General features: G+C 40.2%; 1 protein-coding gene across 1 annotated transcript in view; it reads left to right on the forward strand.

Annotated features, from left to right (window-relative positions):
• The first annotated feature begins 1109 nt into the window (after nucleotides 1-1109).
• The window catches only part of UPK1B (uroplakin 1B), a 40904-nt gene continuing 17856 nt past the window's right edge, over nucleotides 1110-24157 (forward strand). The window contains exons 1-3 of the mRNA XM_043995900.1: nucleotides 1110-1196; nucleotides 13438-13532; nucleotides 20604-20804. Of these exons, the coding sequence (XP_043851835.1) occupies nucleotides 13464-13532; nucleotides 20604-20804 (270 nt within the window). The 5' untranslated portion in view covers nucleotides 1110-1196; nucleotides 13438-13463. The remainder of the gene's footprint in view (nucleotides 1197-13437; nucleotides 13533-20603; nucleotides 20805-24157) is intronic.

A 24157-nucleotide genomic window follows, 5' to 3' on the forward strand; every position in this document is an offset into this window, starting at 1 on the left:
AGATGTTTTTCAAAGAGGTGTCACAGGGCATGTTCATACCTTCTGTAGGGAGATTTATCTTTCTATAATACTGTCGAGTTGATCTGGAAATTCTCTAAATCAATCATCATGTATATATTTTAATAGTATTTTTATTTTTCCCATTACATGTAAAGATAGTTTTCAACATTCATTTCTGTAAGATTTTGAGTTCCAAATTTTTCTCCTTCCCCCTGCCCAAAGACAGCAAGCAATCTGATATAGGTTACACATTACAATCATGGTAAACATATTTCCACATTAGTCCTGTTGTGAGAGAAGAATCAGAACAAAAGGGAAAAAAACACAAGAAGAAACAACAAGTTAAAATAGTATATTTCAATCTTCATTCAGACTCCAGAGTTCTTTTTCTGGATGTGGAGAGCATTTTCCATCATGAGTCTTTTGTAATTGTCTTGGATCATTGTATTGCTGAGAAGAGCTAAAAGTCTATCACAGTTGATCATAGCAGATTTCAGCTACACTGAAAGTCATCATTCAGAGGAGTAAAAGATGAATGAACATGTAGTCGGACTGTTGTTCAGTTCTGTCTGACAGTTCTCGACCCTACTTTGGGTTTTCTTGGCAAAGAGTGATTTGCCATTTCCTTCTCCAGCTCATTTTACAGATGAGGAACTGAGGCAAAGAGGGTTAAGTGACTTGCCCAGGGTCACACAGCTAGTAAGTGTCTGGGACTGGACTTGAACTCAGAAAGATGAGTCTTCCTGACTCCAGGTCTGGTGCTCTACCCACTGTGCCACCTCACTGCCCCCTACTACAGCAAACATTCACCTTTCAGTGTGTTAAAACTGTAATAGGAATGGGGGGGGGGAAGAATAACTGTGTTTGTAATTAATTAAGCTGTTTTGCAAAGTGGGAGCAGTCCAGAGGAAGGAAAGGAGAAATGTGCCAATGTGGAAGCACTTGGGATGGGCCTGTCAGAATAACAGCATTCCATTGCAGTCAGAAATTTATTGGCTAAACATTTTCCTTTGCTTTCATCCTCATTTGAAACAAGTTCAGGCAGGCACAGGTTCAGCCCATGTGAGATGCAGTCTACCAATCACAAATCACTATTCTTCTGTGCCTCAGGACTTTAAAGAATCGCTACAGGCTAGATAAGCCCCACAGGTGAACAAACTCATAGCAGAGCCAGAAAAGGACAAGAGGCATTCTTGGTGAGTAGAGGACTAAATTCACTATGAAATGATTAAAAGCTAGAAAGAGATAGGATTCTTCTTGCATGAACAGTTTCTTAGTGGTGCTAAATTGATGGATTAAAGGGTATTCATAAGGGTGATGTTCTGTGTGATTAAGGATAGATTTGTCTCCTTTTAGCCGGGACTGAACATTCCCTTTTTAAAAGATGCTTATTTTTTTAAATTACCATCATCACTGTGGTCCCTGCGAGAGTAGCCCTTTTCCTCCAGGGACATTATTCAACTCTCTTGATTTCAAGGTCCAACTCTTTCAATAGAAATTCTGATGTCCCAGTGCCCCACTGAGTGGGTCCAAAGATTTACTTAAACAAAACCTGGGCCTCAGTTTTACCCTGACCCAATTTTCTCACTTATACAGAAAATAATTTTCGTTTTATAAAATGAAATCAGTAATTTGTCTCAAATGTATTTTCTGTAAAATAGTGCTTGTGAGCGAGTCAACTTTATTGACTGGGTATGTGACTTTTTTTTTTCCTTCCAAAATTTACTTTGCCAATTAGGTGATTGTCCATGATCCCTACTAGATCCCATGCATATTTTCAGTGTCTTTAGGATAAAAAAAAATTTAAGACTCTCCCTTTCTGATAATCCTTAATTACCTTCTTTAAAATGAAAAGTGATTTTTGTCTTGAATTGAACTGTCCGGGGTACAGATATTCAGATACATCATAAATCATATAGAATTTGATATTCAATTCATGTGAAAGAATGCTTATTTGCTGAATGAAACTTCCTGGATACAAATGATGAATTTTCAGGTAGTTGTTATGTTGTTTACTACTAAAAATAGATTTGTAAATAAATACAAATAAAAAAATACCAGCCAACAAATTATTTTTCCTAATTCCCATAGGTAATCTCTTTAGAATTAAACAGTTTTAGAATTGAAATAAACCATAGAAGCCATTTAATTTTCTAAAAGATCATCTTTCTATTCTGTTTTCCCAGCTTCCATTCATAAATCCCCTTGGCAAATGGCCACTTTCTGAGAACAACTAGACTAAGCCAATTCTAATATAATCTCCAGAACCTCACCTACTCCCATGGCTACCTATGGAGTCCCTATCAACCCCAATAACACTGTTCCTAATTATTGAAATAAATATAGACTAGGGAAACTAGCACAGTACCTGGCACATAGTAGACACTGTATAAATACTAGGTAGTGATGGTGATGGTGGTGGTGGTGGTGGTAGTGGTAGTAGTAGTAGTAGTAGTAGTAGTAGTAGTAGAAAGTCTGGATGTGGAGAGCATTTTCCATCATGAGTCTACTACTACTACTACTACTACTACTACTACCACCACTACCACCACCACCACCACTACTACTACTACTACTACCACCACCACCACCACTACTACTACCACTACTACTACTACTACTAAAACTATGATAGAAATAGAAAGGTAAATTAAAAATGACTGTATGGTGCTCTGTAGCCAAACTTCTGTCTCACCCACTTAGATGATTCCCATTCCCAAGGACCTCACTTGGATGTGAGTATCTAACTCCATTGCTTAGAAGAATAGCAGCCCAAGACACACCTCAGTTTAGGGTTTACACCTCACAGCTATACAAACATCTGAACATCACTGCTCCTCCTTGGATATCAAGCTGAAAGGGGAAGAATAACATATTATAGATGATTCTTTCTTTCCCACACTTTTCTTCTTGGATTTGCTTCTCTAACTGGAACTATAAGCTGAAGGTGTGGTCTGTGTGTTCTTTGGCACAACAGAACTAGGTGAGGAAAAAGAGTAATGAACCAGAAAAATGATCTCATGCTAGGTGGGTGAGTCTCACATATTTCTTCTTCTTCAAAAATTTGCTTGTTTAGTGAGTAATTGTTTCTAGATTCATTCAATGCATCTAGAAAAGTCAATACCTTGGGCTTGGATAAGTTTTTAAGAGAGAGGCTTAAAACAAAAATAGAAAAGGTTAAGAAATGAAGCTTGGAGTACTTGCTGTGGACTGAAGATTTAAGAATCTGTTTCTTGTGTATTGACTAAGTCAGACAAATTGTAATGATACCATACTGGGAGGAGAAATGTTTCAAAGGGATAGAAGAGAGATTTCCCAGAACAGGACTGTCCATGCAACCTATTCTCTGTAAAATCTGTTCTGAAGTGAATTGGCTAGCTTCAGGAGAAGGGGAAGGAAGGGAGGGTGGGAGAAAAATTTGGAACTCAAAAAAAGTCTTTAACATGTAATTGGAAAAAAATTTTTTAATAAAATATATATGTATATATATATATATAATTCTCTCCATCTCCACTACTCTACTATTCTAAGTAATGTATAGTGTTGTAAGTGCTCAGTAAATATTTTTTAATGAAAAAAATTAGGGGGGCAGCTAGGTGGTGCAATGGATAGAGCACTGGCCCTGGATTCAGGAGGACCTAAATTCAAATCCGGCCTCAGACACTTGACACAACTAGCTGTGTGACCCTGGGCAAGTTACTTAACCCTCATTGCCCAACCAAAAAAAAAAATTAGGTGAGTAGTATCTAACACATTTTCCTGATCTAATAAACCTGGTCAAGAAATGAAATAAAATTAGCTTGGCACAACCTGTTCCTGATGAAGCCATAGCCTTTGTGGTCACCACTACCTCTTTTAAATGTCTTATTTCTTTAATAATGCATTCTAGAGTTTTTAAAGTAATCAAAGTCAAGCTCACTGGCCTATAATTTGCTGATTCTCTTCTCTTAGTTTTTGAAAATCAGGACATATGCCCTTTCCCAATCCTTCAGTATCTTTCCAGTTTCCCATTATCTTTTTTCTTTCTCTTTCTTTCCCTTCCTGTCTGTCTGTCTGTCTGTCTCCCTTTTCCTTGTTTTCAAGACTGAGTCTCTCTAATCTCTCTTAGGTTGAAAGTGTAGTGGCCATTTACAGCCCTGATCCCATTCCTGATTGGTATGGAAGCTTTGACAAGCTCTGCTTCCAACCTTCCTGCCCCACTAGGAAACCTGGTGGCTTTCTGCTCCCAGGTTCACTGTATTGTGGCTGGATTTAGTGTAGAGACTCTTTTTGCTTTATCCCTATTGCATCTTACAACTCCTGAACTCAAGCAAGTACCTCACCAGCCTCAGACTTCCAGATAGCAGGAATTATAAGTATGCTCGATACGGTACCTGGCTTCCATCATCTTTCAAAGGTTATTGTCATAGCTCAACAATGTCTCAACAATCACATCTGCCAATTCTCTAAGAGCAAGAGTTTAATTGATTGGGAAGGATGATTTAAACCCATCAAGGGCAGCTTGTATTTCTCTCACTATTACCTTACTTATCTTGGGCATTAACTCCCAAATAGCCATTTTTGTTTTGTTATTTCTAAGTCTGATCCAAAAGTTATTTTCCTTAGCAGAGAAAACAGGAAGCAAATTAAAACTTGAGCATCTTTGCCTTCTCTCTGGCATCCTTTAAGTCCCAGTTAAAATCCTGTCTTACTGAAAGCCTTTCCCGACCCCTCTTAATTTTAGTGCTTCCCCTCTCTTATTTCTGATTACCCTATATATAGCTTGCTTGTACATATTTGTTTGCTTGTTGTCTCCTCCATTCAGTTATGAGCTTCTTGATGGCAAGGATTATCTTTTGCTTCTTTTGTATCCCCAGAGCTTAGCAGAGTGTCTGGTACATCAAAAGCATTTAATAAATGTTTATTGACTGAGACTGAGTCCCTGTCATTGGTTATCATCACTTGGTCCACTTCTAGTAGTAGGCCTATCCTCCCATTTTTTTTTTAAATTACTAGGAAAGTGGAGCCCAAGGAGGTAGAAGGACTTCCTACAAATAGTAAATAGCAGATAAAATTTGAATCCTCCTAATAAAATTCATTCACAATGAGGTAAAAAGGACTGATAAGGCCACTCTCTTCTGGGGACAGTTGCATTTTAATAGAAGCAAGGGGTAAAGTATTTGATTCTTTTGGTAGTTTCAATAACAGTGGACAGCATTCTGCTGCTGAAGGGAGAAGAATCCTTTCCAATATTAAACTTAAAAGAAAAGGGATAGGGGGTGGCCAGGTGGCGGAGTGGATAAAGCACGGGCCCTGGATTCAGGAGTACCTGAGTTCAAATCCGGCCTCAGACACTTGACACTTACTAGCTGTGTGACCCTGGGCAAGTCACTTAACCCCCATTGCCCTGCAAAAAAAAAAAAAAGAAAAGAAAAGAAAAGGGATAGGGCCACTTGTCAAGTCTGAGAGTTCATGTATTTTAGTTGTCACAGGGTCAGGGAAACCCCTTGATTTTCTAGACTAGCACACCTGCCAGGGAGCTGGTCATACTCTGGTTTCTTGCTAAGGGACACAAGCTTTGCTGGGATGACACTGGGGCCTGATTAGGCCCTACTAACTCTGGCTGCCCCAAAGATGTTTGGTAATGGACAGTCAAAAGGATGGACTCTTGTCATGTGGAAATGTCCCTTCTGTGATCAATAAAATAAAATAATCATCTCTGATATCATCTCCATGCTCCTGCTAACTCAGGTCTTGCCTGGGACCACCTTCCTCAGCCTCCTTTCCCCTCTGATTAGAGGACTAGAAGGTGGAGTACCAAACTCCTCTCAATGCCTTCCTTTATAAAGGGCAGAAGGTAGACTTTTTGGCTCACTCCACTCTGCATCTGCTGCCCTGCCTAATTTTTTTCAACTCTGTAGAACAAGATACCCCTGTGCTGGGTACCCTCTGGTGCTTCTCCCCACCTCCATCCCCCACCCCACCACTTGTGGTTTGTTGTTCAGTAGCTTGGTTTGGTTTTTTGTTGTTTTTTTTTTTTTTTAGTGAGGCAATTGGGGTTAAGTGACTTGCCCAGGGTCACACAGCTAGTAAGTGTTAAGTGTCTGAGGCCGGATTTGAACTCAGGTACTCCTGACTCTAGGGCTGGTGCTCTATCCACTGTGCCACCTAGCTGCCCTTTCAGTAGTTTTTTAATCATGTCCAACTCTTCATGACCCCTTTGGAATTTTCTTGGCAGTGGCTTGCCATTTCCTTCTCCAGTTCAGTTTACAGCTGAGAAAACTGAAGCAAACAGGGCGAAGTGACTTGCCCAGATTCACCCAATTAGTAAGTGTCTGAGGCCAGATTTGAATTCACAAAGATGAGTCTTCCTGACTCCAGGTCCAGTCCTTTATCCACTGAGCCACCTAATTGCACCCAAGAGTCTGCCTGAAAGTGAAACTTTCTAATCTTGAACACACACAAAAAAATCCTATTCCTTCTTATGCATAGTCATATCAGTATAGCGTCTGTTCATTATGTATTGTGGTCAGTTACGATTACACTGAATTTCTTCAGACTCCTTAGACTGATGACATCTGAGCCCAGGGATTTACATCAGGTTAATTGACATTATTTTTCCCTCACCTGTGATTTCAGTGACTCGGGAACTGAAAATAAGTTCCTGCTAAGGAACTTTCTTTACCAATGAAGATTAGCAGTTTCCCTGCCAATTATGATATTGGAGAGTTCTCTGAGGCACAGAAAGTTGTGTCACCCAGGCAGGGTGTGGTTGATCTGGGACTCCAGTCACATCTTCCTGATTCCAAGGCCAGCTGTCTATCTACTATGTCACATTAACTCATGTTAGTTGATTAACTCTAGAAATGTATGCCTTTGCCATTTTAAAAATCTTTACTACTTACAACCTCGTGCTTCAAAAGATACTTTGAGGGCGGCTAGGTGGCGCAGTGGATAAAGCACGGGCCCTGGATTCAGGAGTACCTGAGTTCAAATCCGGCCTCAGACACTTGATACTTACTAGCTGTGTGACCCTGGGCAAGTCACTTAACCCTCATTGCCCCGCAAAAAAAAAAAAAAAAAAGATACTTTGGAGATGGTGTCTTCCTTAAGTTCTTCCCCTGGAAAAACCTAGATACATACTTCATTTAAATAATGTTATCTCCTTTTCAATCGACCAAGCATTTGTTAAGAACCAACTATATACAAGGCAGTGTGTTAGGCACCATCCCGACCTTTCTGCCTTCATTTACTAGGGGATGAGAAAAATGATTATTTCTCTCACATTTAATAACAAATTATTAAATCAGGACCAAGGTTTTTCCCCTTTTATACTTCCTTATCCAGAAATCAACCAGTGTGGGAATCTTGGGCAAAGACTGGATTCCTGCTCATTGTTTTTACTCAGACAGGTCTGGGAAAATGTGAATTCTTCCTTTTGTCAAACAGGTAATACGGAAATTGATAAATCTTTTTGACTAAGACTTCAGTAATCCAAGTCACCTACCTCAAGACCCTCATTGGAATATAGCCCATACCCATTCTCTCATTAATTGCTAAGCAATCAGGGTTGATTGCCACCCTCAGGAATGCCCACTCTTCCAAGGGTATTAAGCTGTGAGCCCACCACCATGAAGGGTCTTTGGCATTTGAGAGTGCCACTGACCTCTTTTATTAATAAACATGCTAGCCTTATTAATAAAATTATTAAATTACCCAATAACAATGTCTCTCAAACTTTTAACATGTCACAGGGAGAAAAAGATGCACATAGATAAGTTAATGCAAGACATAGTAGTGCTGGGATCCTCTAGCTGGGCTCATTTCTTCAAGGCATTGAAAGGGCTCTTAGCTTACAAGAAAAAGGTTGCCTCGGGATGCAGTTCCTAGTCTGACACCTGCCAGAAAGGAAGCAGGAATAAAATGATGGTGGTTCTTTCACTTTTTACTTCTCAAAGAATAAGCATTCCCTGCAGCAAAGGGAGCAAAGGGATGTAGTCCCCTTCACTACTTCTGAACCTGAAGTTAAGATTTTAAAGCTGTGCAGGCATGAACTCTGTGCTGGCACTGAAATGCAGGACAGTAAGGTTTCAGGAATGTTGCTGGAATGCTACTGAGCGGGTCCTCCCATGAAGCAGTGCTGCTTTGTACCTGCCTCTGACCCCACCCATAGCCCGTGCATCCTCCTTAGAGATGGAATCAGAAATCTAGGGAAATCTTCACTGAGGATCACTTCTCCTCCTCACATTCCCTCAATCTCCAAAGTAACTGGGATGTCACAGGACAAGAGCCAGAGTCACTCCTGTCCCAGTAGTCAAAGGGCATAGACTACAAGCTCCCTCCTTACAGCCCCATGGCCAAAGGGAGCATGTGCAGAGCAGCCGTGACATTCCCCATGCCTGGACTACCTGCAAGCATCCTCTGTACTGTTCCTGGGTCCAAAGTCCCCATGTGAATCTGCAGTCATTTAGGGAATGCATTTTAGTCCCCTGAAAACCAACCAAATCTAGATTCTACTCAAAATCCCATTAAGGAGCTATAAAAGATTCAATATCATATGCCATTTAAAATGTTACTAATAATTATTGGCAGTGGGAAGGGAAGGGAACAGACCTGTTATTTCATTGGTATGGAGAATCCCAGGTAAGGAAACTCCCTTTACCATAGCAGATAGGCCCTTCCCCTGCAATTTGTGATTTTAGAGAATAGCCTGAAGCTCTAAGAGATTAAATTATTTATTCACAGGGTGACACTGGGAGTATGTGTCTGAGGACTGATGAAGTGATCGCCTGACTGTGGCAAGTTCCCTTATTGAGGGAGGAACATCCCCCACTGGTGGTGGCTGGGGGAGTTGGGTGAGGGGTGGCTTCGAATCTCTCAAACCATCTCTCTGCTACTCTGGCCACAAAGGCAGCAGCCACACCTAATCTTATCTCCCCAGGGGTGAGGGAGACTAGAACGAAGGGTGGGGGTCCCAGAGCTAGCTCCGCTTAGATCCAATTCCACTTATCTCTTTAGGTGTGTCTGTCCTTTGGATTAGTTTCTCAAGGAGAAGGTTCTTTGTGTGCCCCAGAGAACTTTTGAGGTGCTCTGGGCCCATAACACACTTAACCCGAGTCTCAGTTCCCCTATCTGTATAATGTACTACCTATTTTAAGGAGTTGTGACGAAGCTCAAATGAGATAATGGATGTAAAGCAGTTTGCAAATTTTAAAATTTATTTAAATGTTAGATGACACCACCATCATCTTCTTCCTCCTCCTCCCCCTTCCCCCCCTCCTCTTCTTTCTTCTTCTCAAGGCTTTTAAAATAAGAGGAAGAGAGTAGAGAACACATTGCTATCTCCTAGCTTTCATTACGTATATCAGTTCAGTTTTATCTGAATACAAGTCATCCAGGCTCATTACCCACAAGAGTGAAAATGCAAGGGAACTACCTTTACTTTTTTTTTCATGTCCGTTAAATTAAAAAAATTCATTAATCTTTTAAACTTATTGTACCGAGAGCAAGTACTATGTGTTCAACAAGATAGCAGTGAATTAAGTGGTTTCTAAATCAAAGCAAGAATTTTCAATGGTAGAGGAACCAAAATTGGGGGTTGGGGAATGCATAGTAAAGAAAGAGAGGAGCTGACCTCTAGGACTCAAATGTGTCATTGATGTAGCTGTGCCCTCCATTGGCACAGATTCCATGTCTGCCCATCCTATGAAACTCTCGTCTATATCTTCTGCCCCTTCTTAGCTTTTTTCTCCACCCACTCAATGTTTTTCCTTTATTGCTCATTATTTTGACATTTGCACTTCTTAGTACATTTGTCCCACTCCAAATGTAAACTCTTTGAAAGCAGGTTCTGCCTTCTTTGTGTTCTGAAGCTCCAGTCTACTCATGACAACAATTTGATACCTAAAGGGCAGGTACTCAATAAATCATGATGGATTTTTTTCCCTCAGATTGAAACATGACCTTTATTCCCTACATGTCTACTATAGTAACTCCTCCTTCTCACGGTCTACTTACCTGAGTCTCTAGTTTAGATGATAATCCCCCTGGTCAGGAAGAATGTCTTGTAGATGCCGATAATGGACTTAACAATGTGACAGGTCCTGCTAAATGAGTCAGGTACTACTTGTGTAATTGATGCATTAACTCCTTCAGTTCCTGGGTGCTTTTAAGTGCAAGGTGGCACAATATGAATGTTATTACAAAATACCTCTAAAAGACTGAACAAATGCATCACCCTCCTTTCTTTGAAGAGGTAAAGAATTATGAGTGTTAAGTATTGTATATCCTATCGAACAGTTGATATGTTGGTTAGTTTTCCTAAAATTTTCCACCTTTCATACAAAAGATGGCTTTCTAGAAAGGGGAATAGGGAGGGATAGATTAGAAAATATAGAAAATTTAAGTACCTCTAGTAGCTTGAAATAATTAGTGTATTTCTGTACATGCCAAGAATACACAAAAAAGTCACTTAACAGAGCCCCAGAAACTGCTATGTAAAGAGAATTTATAAAAGTGGCAAAAACTTTGTCATTGTTCTTCAGTCATGTGCAATTCTTCCTGACCCTATTTGGGTTTGGGGTTTTTTTGACAGTGGTTTTCCATTTCCTTCTCCAGCTCATTTTACAGATGAGGAAACTGAGGCAAACAGGGTTAAATGACTTGCCCAGGATCACATAGGTAGTAAGTATCTGAGGCCAGATTTGAACTCAGGAAGATGAGGCTTCTTGACTCCAGAGCTAGCACTCTATCCACTGTGTCACCTAACAATCACTTAGGAGTATTTAAAAACTAGAAACTACTGTAGAGAATTTTAAAAGTTGTTAGATTAGATAGCAACAATGATTCTGAAGTCTGAAATTTAAGGAAAGCATAACAAAGTCAAGTGGGTCAAATTTCTATTAATCCCTTATAGAACCATCATTTTCAACCTTACCCATCTATTTCATAAATTACAATAACTGACATTTTTATGCCACTTTAAGCTTAACAAAGCATGTTACATACAGTGAACATTGATTTAATGCTCAGTATAATACTTCAGATATTATCCCCACTTTTTAGAGGGAGTAACTAAGGGTCAGACTTGCCCGTGGTAATATAACTCAGATATGCCAGGGGCTGAGCATTATAACATAAATCAGACAGTAGCTTCTTCGGGTCCCCTGTATCAGGCCTGGAAATGTTCCAAAGATCCCTACCCCCTCTGAAGAGATTAAGTCCACTGCTATTGGAAGAACTCAGCTGAAACCATTTTGCTGTTACCTTTATCAACATGTCATTTGCTAGCTTACATTTAAGACTGGAGAAAGTTGATGCTGTTTAGTTTGTGATTAAAGAAATAGATAGCAGAGTGAACCTGTATTTCTTGAAATATAGTCAAAATGATCAGAACAGAGAGAAGGGGAGGTTTACTACTTAGACTGCGCATTTTGGGTGTACTTGTATAGGATTGGGGTCACCCTGTCTCCAGGGTCTCCTAGTCAACTATGAAAGTTCAGGGATTTGATTCTCAGTTCACAGGGTAAAGAGATTATAGGGGACTGAATCATGCTAATCAAACTCTTGAGATTAATTGATAACTTGGAATTTATTGTTTGGTTTTATCTGATTCTTTGTGACCCTATTTGGGGTTTTCTTGGCAAAGATATTGAAGTGGTTTGCCATTTACTTCCCCATCTCATTTTACAGATGAGAAAACTGAGGCAAACAAGGTGAAGTGACTTGTTCAGGGTCACAAGGCCAGTAAGTGTCTGAGGCCATTTGAATTCAGGAAGATGAGTCTTCCTGACTCCAGGGCCAGAACTCTATCCACTGAGTCACCGACCTGCACCATAACTTGGGGATACCAATTTGTTAGTTTATACTAAGAATCATAAGTGCCAAATAAATGGGAATATTCATGTTGGCTGGTTAGTACATTCCCTTCCTAGTAGCAAATTAAATCAATATTAGCAAAGTTGCTTTGATGAGTAGAATCAGAACACAGCGGATGATGTGAATGCTTTAATAGTATCATTGAGCCCAAAGACCTGGATGTTCCCATCTCCCTGTAGGAATATGCCTGCCTGCTAAGTATGGGAGGATTAGTCAGAGCACCCCAGCCCTTGTACTGGACTGTTTAAATAATGACAAATGATTATAAAGTTAGGTTCTTTTTCCAAGTTCTTTTTCTAAGTGGTCTGTAGAGACTGCCATATGGCCCTTTGAAAATGAAAAATTTGTCATTTACAATTTACAACTTCCAAGATTACAGTTTTTATATAAACTAGGGAGACACTCTAGTTGCCGAAGCACTGGTCTTGGAGGCAAAAGATAAAGGTTTGGACCCCAGTTCCCCCATGTGACCATGGGCAAGGTCTCTGAGCCTTATATTACTCATCTGCAAAATGAGGATAATAATGTGAGTTATTAATAGTTGGGAAGGGGAAAAACCTTAGAGTTGAGAAACCCTGGATTCATGTCCTGCCATGATGATCCAAGCTGACTGTGTTCCTCTGGGCAAATCATTAAACTTCTCAGTGGCCCCAGCCATATTCAAATTCTATAAATTACAAATTAGTTGCCATCTGCATCCATGAAGGGATTTTTTCCCCACACTATTCCCTATGAAAATCAGAGGTCTGGTCCAGAAAGAAAGAATAAAAAAGAAAGATTACTAGTAGTAATTAATATTTAAATTGATATCTCCTTGATGGGGATTTGGGAGTAAGTTTTATCACATCAACAACACTTCATAGATAAGTCACATCTGCATTTATACAGTTCCTTCAATGTTAATTCTTATTAGCTCTAGTTCAAGGCAGACATTTTCTGAGCTTGCCCTCAAATTCTGGGGATTTACCTTATGTGGATCAGATAGTCAACGGTTTACTGAAACAAGTGGCATGGACCAGACTCTTATTTTTCTTTTATAATGACTATTTAAGTTGAACTTTCTCCATCCACATTTAAATTCAGCCAGTGCAAGGGCAGCCTTTGCCAAATGATTACATGAACACAAATTAGAGTCCTTTATACTTTATCATAATAATAGCTGATGATTTATTAATAGAATTCATGTAATTTAAATGCATAAATATAAACACGTGAAATATTAATCCTATACTAATGTAATTTATTAATAATTTATATAATGCTTTAAGGTTCATAAAGCACTTTACAAATATCTCATTTTATTTTCATAACAACCCTAGGAGGTAGGCGCTATTATTTTTCTTTGAAAAATTCTTTGACAATTTTCTTTGAAGAAACCAAGGCTAACAATGGTTAAATGACTTGCCCAGGGTCACATAGCTAATAAGTGTCTGAGGCCAAATTTGAACTCAAGTCTCCCTAACTCTAGGTCTAGGTCCACTGTGCCACTTAATACTATGTGCTGACAGAATGTTGCAGTTTTTAAAGCAATCATACTTATATCTGTCACCTACTCTAATCAAATTGTATTTTCCTCAACAGTCTTCAGCTTATAGAACACATCAAGGATGGCTAAAGGTGACTCCTCTGTGCGCTGCTTCCAAGGCCTGCTGATTTTTGGAAATGTCATTATTGGAGTAAGTAATAAGAATTTTTCAGGAATTTAAAAACATTTGAGCAAACAAAATCACTGTTGCTAGGATAGGAAGGAAAGTCATCAATTGCGGGGGGGGGGGGGGGGGGGGGGGGGGGGGGGGGGAAATCTTTGCATTAATTATCTCAGAGATGGATTTGCTATCCAAGATATGTAACAAATTAATGCTAATAAGTAAGACCAAGAACTATTCCCTAATGGATAATTAGTTAAAATACATTAACAATTCTCAAAGGAATTACAAACTAATAACAACCATATGAAAGATTGTTCCATATCATTAGAAATAAAAGAGATTTGGGGCAGCTAGGTGGCACAGTGGATAGAGCACTAGCCCCGGAGTCAGGAGTACCTGAGTTCAAATCCAGCCTCAGACACTTAACACTTACTAGCTGTGTGACCCAGGGCAAGTCACTTAACCCCAATTGCCTTACCAAAAAAAAAAACAACAACACATACACACACACACACACACAAAAAAAAAAAAACAAAAAAAAAGAAAAAGAAATAAAAGAGATTAAAATAAAAACAACTGAGGTTTCACTTTACAACCAGCAAATTGGCAAAGATACCAGAAGCTGGAAATAGTTAATATTGATGGTACTATGGGAAAACAGACACACTGTTAGTGGAACTCTGAATTTGTCCAAATATTCTTTAACGAAAGTTGGAATCATGCTTTAAAAAAGAAAAAAGTAACTAAAATGTCCATAACCCATACCCAGAAACTCTGTGCTAAGCACATTATATACACATACACACACATACTCTCTCTCTCTCCCTCTTTCTGTGTGTCTGTCTCTGTTTCTCTGTCTCTGTGTGTGTCTGTGTTTGTGTGTCTCTCTCTCCAGGAAAGAAAGGTCCCACATACACCAAAATATTTATAATAGCCCTTTTTAGTGGGGGAAGATGGGCAGGTAACATATAACAGGAAACAAAGTAGGTAGCCAAAAAAAATAAAAGTAGGTAGCTATTCACTTGGAAATTACAAACTGTGCCGAGCCGGGGCGTGCCGGGCCAGGCCCGGGCCAGGCCGGGCCTAGCCGGGGCGCGCCGGGCCAGGGCCCACCGTGCTGAGCCGGGGCGCGCCGGGCCGGGACGCACCGAGCTGGGACGCGCCGGGCCGGAGCGCACGGTGCCGAGCCGGGGCACACCGTGCAGAGCCGGGGCGCGCCGGGCTATGCCATGCCGAGCCGGGGCGCGCCAGGGCGGGCTGGGGCGCGCCGAGCCAAGCCAAGCCGGGGCGCGCCGAGCCGAGCCAGCCGAGCCGTGTCGTGCCGAGCCGGGGCGCGCTGAGCCGCGCTGAGCCGAGCCGTGCCGAGCCGGGGCGGGCTGGGCCGAGCCGGGGCGCGCCGAGCTGGGCCGGGCCGAGCCGGGGCGGGCCGAGCCGGGGCGCGCCGGGCAGTGCCGGGCAGTGCCGGGCCGAGCCGGGCCGAGCTGGGGCGTGCCGGGCCGGGCCGTGCCGAGCCGGGGCGCGCCGGGCCGAGCACTTCAAGGTTTATAAAGTACTGTTGAAAATATCAAAAAGTTCTAAAGTAGTCTCTGGAGTAAGTAATACATGAATTAGATGCCTAAAGTAAAAAATGGTCCAAATACACTGCCCTTGGGACTTTATGCCAATTTAAAGAAGTAAAGCTACAATCTTCGAACAAATGTTCATTTAATGTAACATCTATGTACATGGACTATCAGAGAAAATAGGAAAAAACTCAAACCGGTTATTTTTTAATTTTTAAAATTCAAATTATAGATCATTAAACACAGCATAGAAATGATTTTTTCTTATACTCCAATAGAGAATATATTTCCCATGTGATTTCAATAAATTAATCAATCCCTTTATAACAAAAACCACATCCAATGGTGGTAGACAGTCACCAATTAAATAGGAGAAAAAAAATCACTCTCTCTAAAAACTTCTTTTGAAAATAACTTTTTGTAAAAGTAGATTATTAGTGTTTCCTGCATAATGTATCAATCACGAAGCTACAGAAGCATAAGGAAAGAGTGTAAAATTTCCAGTCAATCTCAGAAGCAAAAACAAAATGTGTGAAATTAAAAGTTTGGAGGGGTGGGATAAGAGGGTTTCAGGACAATGGGACTGGGAAGGGGTGAACAGATTCAGTGAGGTACCTAAACCTGTTTTGTGTATATGTTAACAGGTTATTATTTTTAAATAATATTTTATTTTTCCCCAATTACATGTTAAAACAATTTTAAAGCTTAAAAAAGTTTGAATACCACATTCTATCCTTCCTTTCCTCTCCTTCCCTTCCTTGAGATTTCTGATATGGCTTATATGTGCAATCACGTAAAACATTTCTGGATCAGTAATTTTTCATAAGAAGACTCAAAAAAGGAAATTACAAACTGTAGCAATTAAATGTAATGGGTATTATTACTATCCTGTAAGAAAAGATGAATATGAAGAATTTGTTGAAACATGGAAAGACTAAAATAAACTGAAACATAATGAAGTAAGTCAAATCTGGAAAGCAATGTACACAATAACATAAATAACAAATAAAAAGAAAAGAGCTAATTTAAATGTGGAATTATAATAAACAAGTTTGGTCTAGAAGAATTAGGAAAGCTATATAGTAATTCTCTCCACTGAAGAGGGTGAAGATGATTGAAATGGAATATTACATATGATCAGACTCAGTAGATGTATTGGTTGGTTTTGATGAGCTAGCTCTTCTTCTTAAATCTTTGTTTAAAGAGAAGGTACAGGGGCAGCTAGGTGGCACAGTGGGGAAAGCACCGGCCCTGGATTCAGGAGGACCTGAGTTCAAAGCTGGCCTCAGACACTTGACACTTACTAGCTGTGTGACCCTGGGCAAGTCACTTAACCCTCATTGCCCTGCAAAAAAACAAAAAACAAAACAAAACAAAATAAAGAGAAGGTACATTATCTATAGAAAGCGGTATGCTGGAGTTGGCTCATACTTACTCATAGGAGCTGATTGTTCAGTTTTCGATGTGAGCATTTATACCTGAGAAATCTACAAATGCTACAAATTAGGGCTTGATTTATGGCCTTGTAAAGCATTTAAGAACGTGGCAGATCAAACTTTAAAATAAGTTAGACCAACTTTTCTTGGGGGAGCAGGGGGAGAAGAACTAGTTGTTAAACATTTGCCAGCACACTGATATAATATTCAAAATGAACATGATGTAAAAACAAAAGGCATCCATTTAAAAAAAAAATCTTGGGGCAGCTAGGTGGCTCAGTGGATAAAGCACTGGCCCTGGATTCAGGAGGACCAGAGTTCAAATTTGGCCTCAGACACTTGACACTTACCAGCTGTATGACCCTGGGCAAGTCACTTAACCCTCATTGCCCCGCCAAAAAAAAATAAACAAACAAACAAACAAATAAATAAAAAGAATCTTTCCTCTCCTCAAACATTATTCAGGAAGGGGAAATTGAGCTCCTCAAATGAGCCATAGATAAATTACTTAGACCCAGGGCTGAATCCCAAATTTAAAGGGAATTAATGATGTAATTGGCTTTCTTCTGTCTAATCTTCATCTTAAACCCTTAAAACTACATAAACTAGCACCTCAGTTAAGGCACAATCACTATATGAATCACTATTATCCATTGAAAGTTTGTGGTTGGAAAAGGGTGAGTAATCTTTTTTTTTCCCCCTCCCTAAAGCCCAACCCAGCAAGGTGTGAAGAAATGCTAAGGAGGCTGGAAACAGTTTTCACTGCTGAACCCTGGAGAGTCCAAGGGATGTCCTGAGGGAATTGGAATGTTCCACCTAATTGTTTTAGCTGGATGACAAAAAACTTCCCTTGATTCAACTCAGAGTTAGTGCTCTCTCTTTCAGGAAATATCATATAATTGTTTATTTGTATATGAGAGAGAAAGGCAGTGTGTGTAGGGCTTGGAGTTAGGAAGACATGGGTTCAAATCATACCTCAGACCCCAGCTAGGTGTTCCTGAGAAGTGGTTTAACTTCTCTGGGCCCCCAAATTCCTCATCTGTAAAATGGACAGGTTGCCCTCTGGGAAAATTAATTATTGATCCTGTATTTTATAATTGATTTCACTCTCATTGATTCTATCCTGTAGCCTTATTCTGTATTCTGTGTAACAGACCAAAGCCTTTTCTTTGTCTCTGAGTGAAGTTCATGAGTTCCGAAGTAGTTTCCCTCTCCTTGTTAGACGCCAAAGTGTACTCTCTCTATGGATCACTTTTAGTAAAAGAAAAATTCTGAGCTAAATTTAGAAGTTCAATACTCTCATAAAACACTCTAATTTTAAGGCAACAGTTATCCCTGTATCACCTGTGAATCACTTTGTGCCAAGGAAGCTTATTATTCCTCAGAATTTCATCTCCTGAAAAACTCCATGATATTTGCATGTTATCCTGAGAGCATACAAGCTGACCTGGCCTAATCTTAGCCCTTAAGGCATTGCCCAATTAGAGGTGGTCTTATCTCAGTGAGTCAACTATCCTTGGTCCACTATCAATAGCCTTGGAATGTAGCTGAGCCTCTAAAATCCATAAAGCATTCCTCAAAGACAGAGGAGTCCTAGTCCTAGTCTCTTGTGTGTGGATAAGCCCCTTCCCTTAATGTGAACCCATTCTGATTGCTCACCCCATGTTGTTGCCATCCCCATAATCAATGGTATGATTTCCTCACCTACTCTGTTCTGTTCTTTCTTTGTTCTGTGCTTATTAAAAGGAGTTGCATCTTCACTTCTTTATCTTTGACTAAATGAAAGCAAGTCATTTGACCTGCTAATAAGCCATCATATAACTCAGAGAAAATGTGCCTCAGTCTACCATTTGTTGAATTTTACTTGCAATATCTCTATGGTCCCTTCCAGTTCTAAATCTATGATCCTATGTGTTTGTCTCATATTGGACCAGCAATTTGAGGACATAGTGGAAAATTCACAAGAGAAGCCAGTAATCATTAATAATAATAATAATAAATAAACAAAAAATAAAAAGTAAATGTTAACTCATATGAGAAAAGGTCCAAAACTTCTGCTGAAGTAACCAGGCACAGAAGTACTTTGGAAAAGGGCAATCAAAGATACACCTGGGTAGTTAATGGGAAAACTCTGGCATGTTTGTCCTCATGGCACAGCAAGGAGAGGGGACAGTTAGCAGTGGTCTTACACCAAGCCACCCATGGACTTGGCACACCAAGGTCCTCCAGGCTCTTATCCTAGTTGTTTGTATGGGACACCCAATTCCTTCATACCAGTGCAGTTCACCAATACATGTGAGGGCCCTGGGCTTAGTAAGGAAGGGGAAAGTTTTTGCTCAGAAATAATTGATTGGTGTTGATAGAATGCTGGTTTTGGAGTTTAAAGAATTGAGTTCAAATCCAGCTACAGACACTTATTAGCTGTGTGACCCTGGGCAAGTCACTTCCCCCTGTTTGCCACCTCAGCTTCCTCATCTGTGAAATGAGCTGGAGAAGGAAATGGCAAACCACTCCAGTCTCTTTATCAAGAAAACCCCAAATAGGATCATGCAGAGTTGGACACTGTGTAATTTAAGATTCCAAATGTGGATTCTAATCTGTTCCCCCAGTTTTGGGGGAAACTGACTAAAACCACTGATAAAACGAGTTTAGGTTTTTAAGGGTTTATTGAAAAATAGAAAGAAAAAGATTGAGAACAGAATTCCAACAGCCTGGCATTCCTATCTTTCCTCAAATTTCCTGTGAAGTCCTCTGCTGCCACCACCACCATCAAGTCAGGAACCCAAAAGAGAGAGAGCTCTCCGAGCAGGCCCTCTTTCCTCCTTCCTGTCTCCTCCCAGAAAATAGGAGGCTCCTCAAGTTGATTGGCTGGTAGCCTTGATAGACAGCACCCATGAGCAAACGTCACTTCCTGACGCCAAGGAAAAGCATTTTCCTCATGGTGGAGTTTTCCTATAGTAAGTCTCCAGTAGGTGGCATCATTCCAATCATTACAACACGACTGAAATAAATGAACAACAACAGTTCCTGACACATAATAGATGCTATATAAATGCTAGCTGTTGTTGTTATTTCATGTCCCTGAGGCAGAAAGAGCCTAGGTATTAGCAAGCATACAAAGTGACACAGAGTAAAGAGAGCAGAAACAGGACAACTATTCAGTAATAACACTAAAAATGTTAAGGGCTAAAATTCTAGCTAGTCTGTCTAAAATATCTAATGAGTGGTCACCAATAAATTATAAGATTTAGCAAGAGTTAGACTTTTAAGCATTTATTAAGGAGAATAAGAATTTGATAAAGAGAGAGAGAAAGGCCTAGATTTCTATCTATTAAAGGGAGAGCACATTTCTAGCTCCGCTCTCCACCAGAGTCCAGAGGAAAGAGCCAGACCGAGCACCAGTCTCTTCCTTCCTCCTCCCACTAGCCCGCGTCACTTCCTGACGCCAAAGAAAAGACTCCTGGTCTTGCCCTCAAAGACCTTCGCTTCATGGGCGGAACTCTTCTACAGTAAGTCTCCAGCAGGTGGCGTCATTCCAATCGTTACAAAATGAACACATCTGAAAGACTTTTAAGAACTCTGATCAACACAATGACCTACCATGATTCCAGTGGACCAGTGATAGATGTTCCCCACCTCCTGACAAAGAAGTGATGTATTCAATATATATGATGAACTATATAGAGACCTTACTGCCCTCCACAGACTCTGGGATCCAGTGCTAAAGTCCTCTTTTACATTCCTTGAACACCTGACTCTCCCACTCCCTACTCTGCCCTTTTCACCAGCTGTCCCCCATTCCTGAAATGCTCTCCCTCCTTGTCTCAGTCTTTTGGCTTTTTTCCTCCAAGTCTCAGCTAAAATCCCACCTTCTGCAAAAAGTCTTTTCTAGTTGGCCTTAATACTAGCCTTCCCTCAGAGATAACCTCCACTTTATTCTGATATATCTTGTCTGGACATAGTTGTTTGCTTGTTGTCTCCCCCACTGGATTGCGAGTTTCTTGAAGGTAAGAGCTGTTTTTACCTTTCTTTGTAGCCTCAGGACTTAGCACAGTGCCTACATGCTGGCCGACTTGACTTGTTGACTTTCAACCCCTCAGATGTGTGGCATTGCGCTGATGGCAGAATGCATCTTCTTTGTATCAGACCAACACAGCCTTTACCCTTTACTAGAAGCTACTGACAATGATGACATCTATGGAGCGGCCTGGATTGGCATCTTTGTTGGCATCTCGCTCTTCTGCTTATCTGTTCTTGGTATTGTGGGCATCATGAAGTCAAGCCGAAAAATACTTCTGGCGGTAAGATCTCTACTACCCAAATTTTGTGTGTGTGTGTTTCCATTGAATACAACTTGAGCCCTCACAGAAGAGAATGGGAGGACTGAGGGAACAAGGGGAACCAGAACAGTTTTGCAGCAAAGGACACTTCCATAGATGACATTTGACCACATAAAAAGTCCTTTCAAGCCACAAAGGGGATAAATCATGAGAAAATATACTATCCTAATATTCTTCAGAGGATGATCTTAGCTTCCTGACATAATGTGTATAGTCAGCGTGAGAGTTATTCTCTCTTCTTCTTGGCTGATGAGGACAATGAGAGAGTGAGAAGAGGCTAAGGGCAGTTAAGCCTCAGTTCCAAGAAAATTTCAATTCCTTAGAGTCCATCTCTCCTCCTCCCCCCAATATTTTTCTTTTCCCACTGAGAGGCTATACATCCCGAACTTCACAGAATTACCGATTTATTTCTATGTAATTTAGGATTATATTTCAGAATAACCTGGGGTTATTCTAAAAACTTGGTAAAATATAAATGCATTAGAAGAAGGTAGTATGGGAGCAGCTAGGTGGTGCAGTGGATAAGGCACCAGCTTTGGATTCAGGAGGACTTGAGTTCAAACCCAGCCTCAGACACTTACTAGGTGTGACCCTGGGCAAGTCACTTAACCCCCATTGCCCTGCCAAAAAAAAAAAAAAAAAGGAAGAAGGTAGTATGTTAGGGCAGCTAGGTGGTGCAGTGAATAGAATACCAGACCTGGAGTCTGGAAGACCTGAGTTCAAATACAGCCTCCAACACTTAGTAGCTATGTGACCCTGGGCAAGTCACTTAACCTTGTTTGTCTCTGTTTCCTCATCTATAAAATGAGCTAGAGAAGGAAATGGCAAACCACTCCAGCATATTTGCTAAGAAAACCCCAAATGGGGTCACAAAGTATCTGAAACAACTGAACAACAACATATTGAGACACTAATACTAGTGAAAATTACTATGCCAGTTGCCTGGAAGGCACTATGAGCCCACTTGAGAGTTGGGAGAGGGAAGTACACTGGAGAGGGAGGTGCAGTAAGAGAGGAGAAGAGGGATAGAGTCAGAAGAGAGATACACTATAGAACAGGGCTTCTTAAACTTTTTCCAATCAGGACCCCTTTTCACCTGAGAAATTTTTACATGACCCTGGGTATATGGGTATATAAAAGAGGCATAAATAGCCTTTTACTGTTGCCAAATTTTCTGTGACCCCTACATTCAGTTACGTGTGCCCATTATGGGATCACAACCCACAGTTTAAGAAGCTAGGCCAGAGAAGACAGACTTCATTTACTGACCCAGTTTTGCCTTCGGACAGACCTGCTTAGCCCAGAGGGGAGATTTGAATCATCATTCTTCCTTTGCATCCAGAATTATACAAGAAAAATGTGGCTCTTTCCTATAGTTCCCACCTATGTTCACTTCTCATAGGCCAGAGTTGGGTACCATTCCCAAGCTCCTCTTATCCTGCTGGGTTAGTCAGAGGAACAATATATCAAATTCATATAGCTTCAGGAGAATCTGTTCCTACTTTGACCCAGCCATCTTTTCAGGACCCTAGTTAGGTTCATATGAATGTAGTGGGTCCCTGGAGACAGCAGAATATGGTACAGAAGCACTAAGTCAAACCCCATCGCTGACCCTTATCACCTAAGTCACCTTGGGAAAGTCACTTCAATTTTCCATCTGTAAAATGGGAGAGGGATTGGGGTATAGATTGGATGGCCTCTGAGGTATTTTGCAGTTCTAGATCTATGGTCCAATTCTCAGAGTTGTCCTACCAACACATGTAGAAATATGTTCTCCCAATTTCAGAGGACAATGATGAAGCCTGCTATCTAACTCCTGAAAAAGAGGTGATGGACTCAAGGTTTGTATATGTGTGTGTGTACATATGTGTGTATGCATTTATGTATAGATACATGCACACATATATGCATATACATACACACACATGCATGGCCAATGCAGAAATGTTGCTTGGCTATGCATATTTATTATTTTTAATTCAATTTTATTTTTAATTCCAAATTCTTTCCCTCTCCCTCCCCATCTTCCACCATTGATAAAACAAGAAAAATAAAACCCATTACCAATATGTATAGTCATATAAAACAAATTCTTCTATTAGCCATGTCCAAAAAAAATCATGAACATTTATTATAAGGGCTTTGTTTTTCTTTTTTCAATGAAGGGAAGATGCAGGAGGGATAAAAATAAATTTTTAATTGAAAATTTTTAAATTTAATTATAAAATAAAAAAGTACTCTCCCAATTCCCTTCTTCCTTCTACACACACACGTGTGTATAATATAATCCTGCCCAATATAGGCTTATAGAAAAGCATCTGTGAGATTGATCAAAGTAAGCAAGTAAACAAAAAACCCTAATTCAGAAAAAATAAATCTGACTTTTATGTCAATTCCATATTCTCCAACTGGACATAGGGTAGTTATATGTGAAGGTACAGAGACAGGTCACCCAGAAAAGGAGAGCAAACATGATTTTACTCACCTAGTCCTCTATCCAAACTTTGTGAAAGGGTGATTGTGAGTGAGACAATGCAAATTAGTCAGCATCTGTGTCTTATGTCCAGTTTGCCTATGATGGTGCCAACTCATAACTGGAGTTGATTGTTAAATTTTCAGTATAAGCATTTATGCCTCAGAAATCAGCAAGTGCTACTAGTTAGGGCTTAATTTACTGTTTTGTTGATTCCTAGGCTTAAGAAGGTGATGAAGAAAATGTTAATCATTCAGAATAAGCTTAAAAGTATGTTGTAAAAAAAAAAGTCTGTTGTGCTTACATTTTTTTTCCAAAAAGCCAGTTGTTAAACATTCACCAGCAAACTATTGCTCCTTTCTCTCTAATGTAGCTGAAATACTAGTTAAACTCAATGCCAGTTCTCTATAGTTCATACTTTTCAGGATTTCAGAAAGGGGTTTCCCCCAAATTATTCTGGATTAGTACATTTTTACTGTGCTATAAAATTCCTTCTTGGAACTCTACACTCTGTTATATTTGGGGATTAGGAGTCATGTCATGCTGTTGGTTTCTCTCCAACTCTACTAAACCTCTGTCTCCTCCTATGTAAACAAAACAGGGAGTCAGTCAGCCAGTCAATCAGTAAACATTCTGCCAGTTACTACAGTGGGTCAGCCCTTTGGCTGTTTTTTCCAGGCAACGGGAAAATGTAAGGAACCAACTAGAAAGCTGCTTAGCAGTGTGGTGCAGTGGAAAGAACACTGCATATAGCATCAGAAGACATTAATTCAAATCTTGGCTCATCCACCAGTTATCTGTGTGGCCTTGGGCTAGTCACATAATCCCTATGGGCAACAAA

The sequence above is a fragment of the Dromiciops gliroides genome, chromosome 3 (genome assembly GCF_019393635.1).
Source record: "Dromiciops gliroides isolate mDroGli1 chromosome 3, mDroGli1.pri, whole genome shotgun sequence".
Lineage (NCBI taxonomy): Eukaryota > Metazoa > Chordata > Mammalia > Microbiotheria > Microbiotheriidae > Dromiciops > Dromiciops gliroides.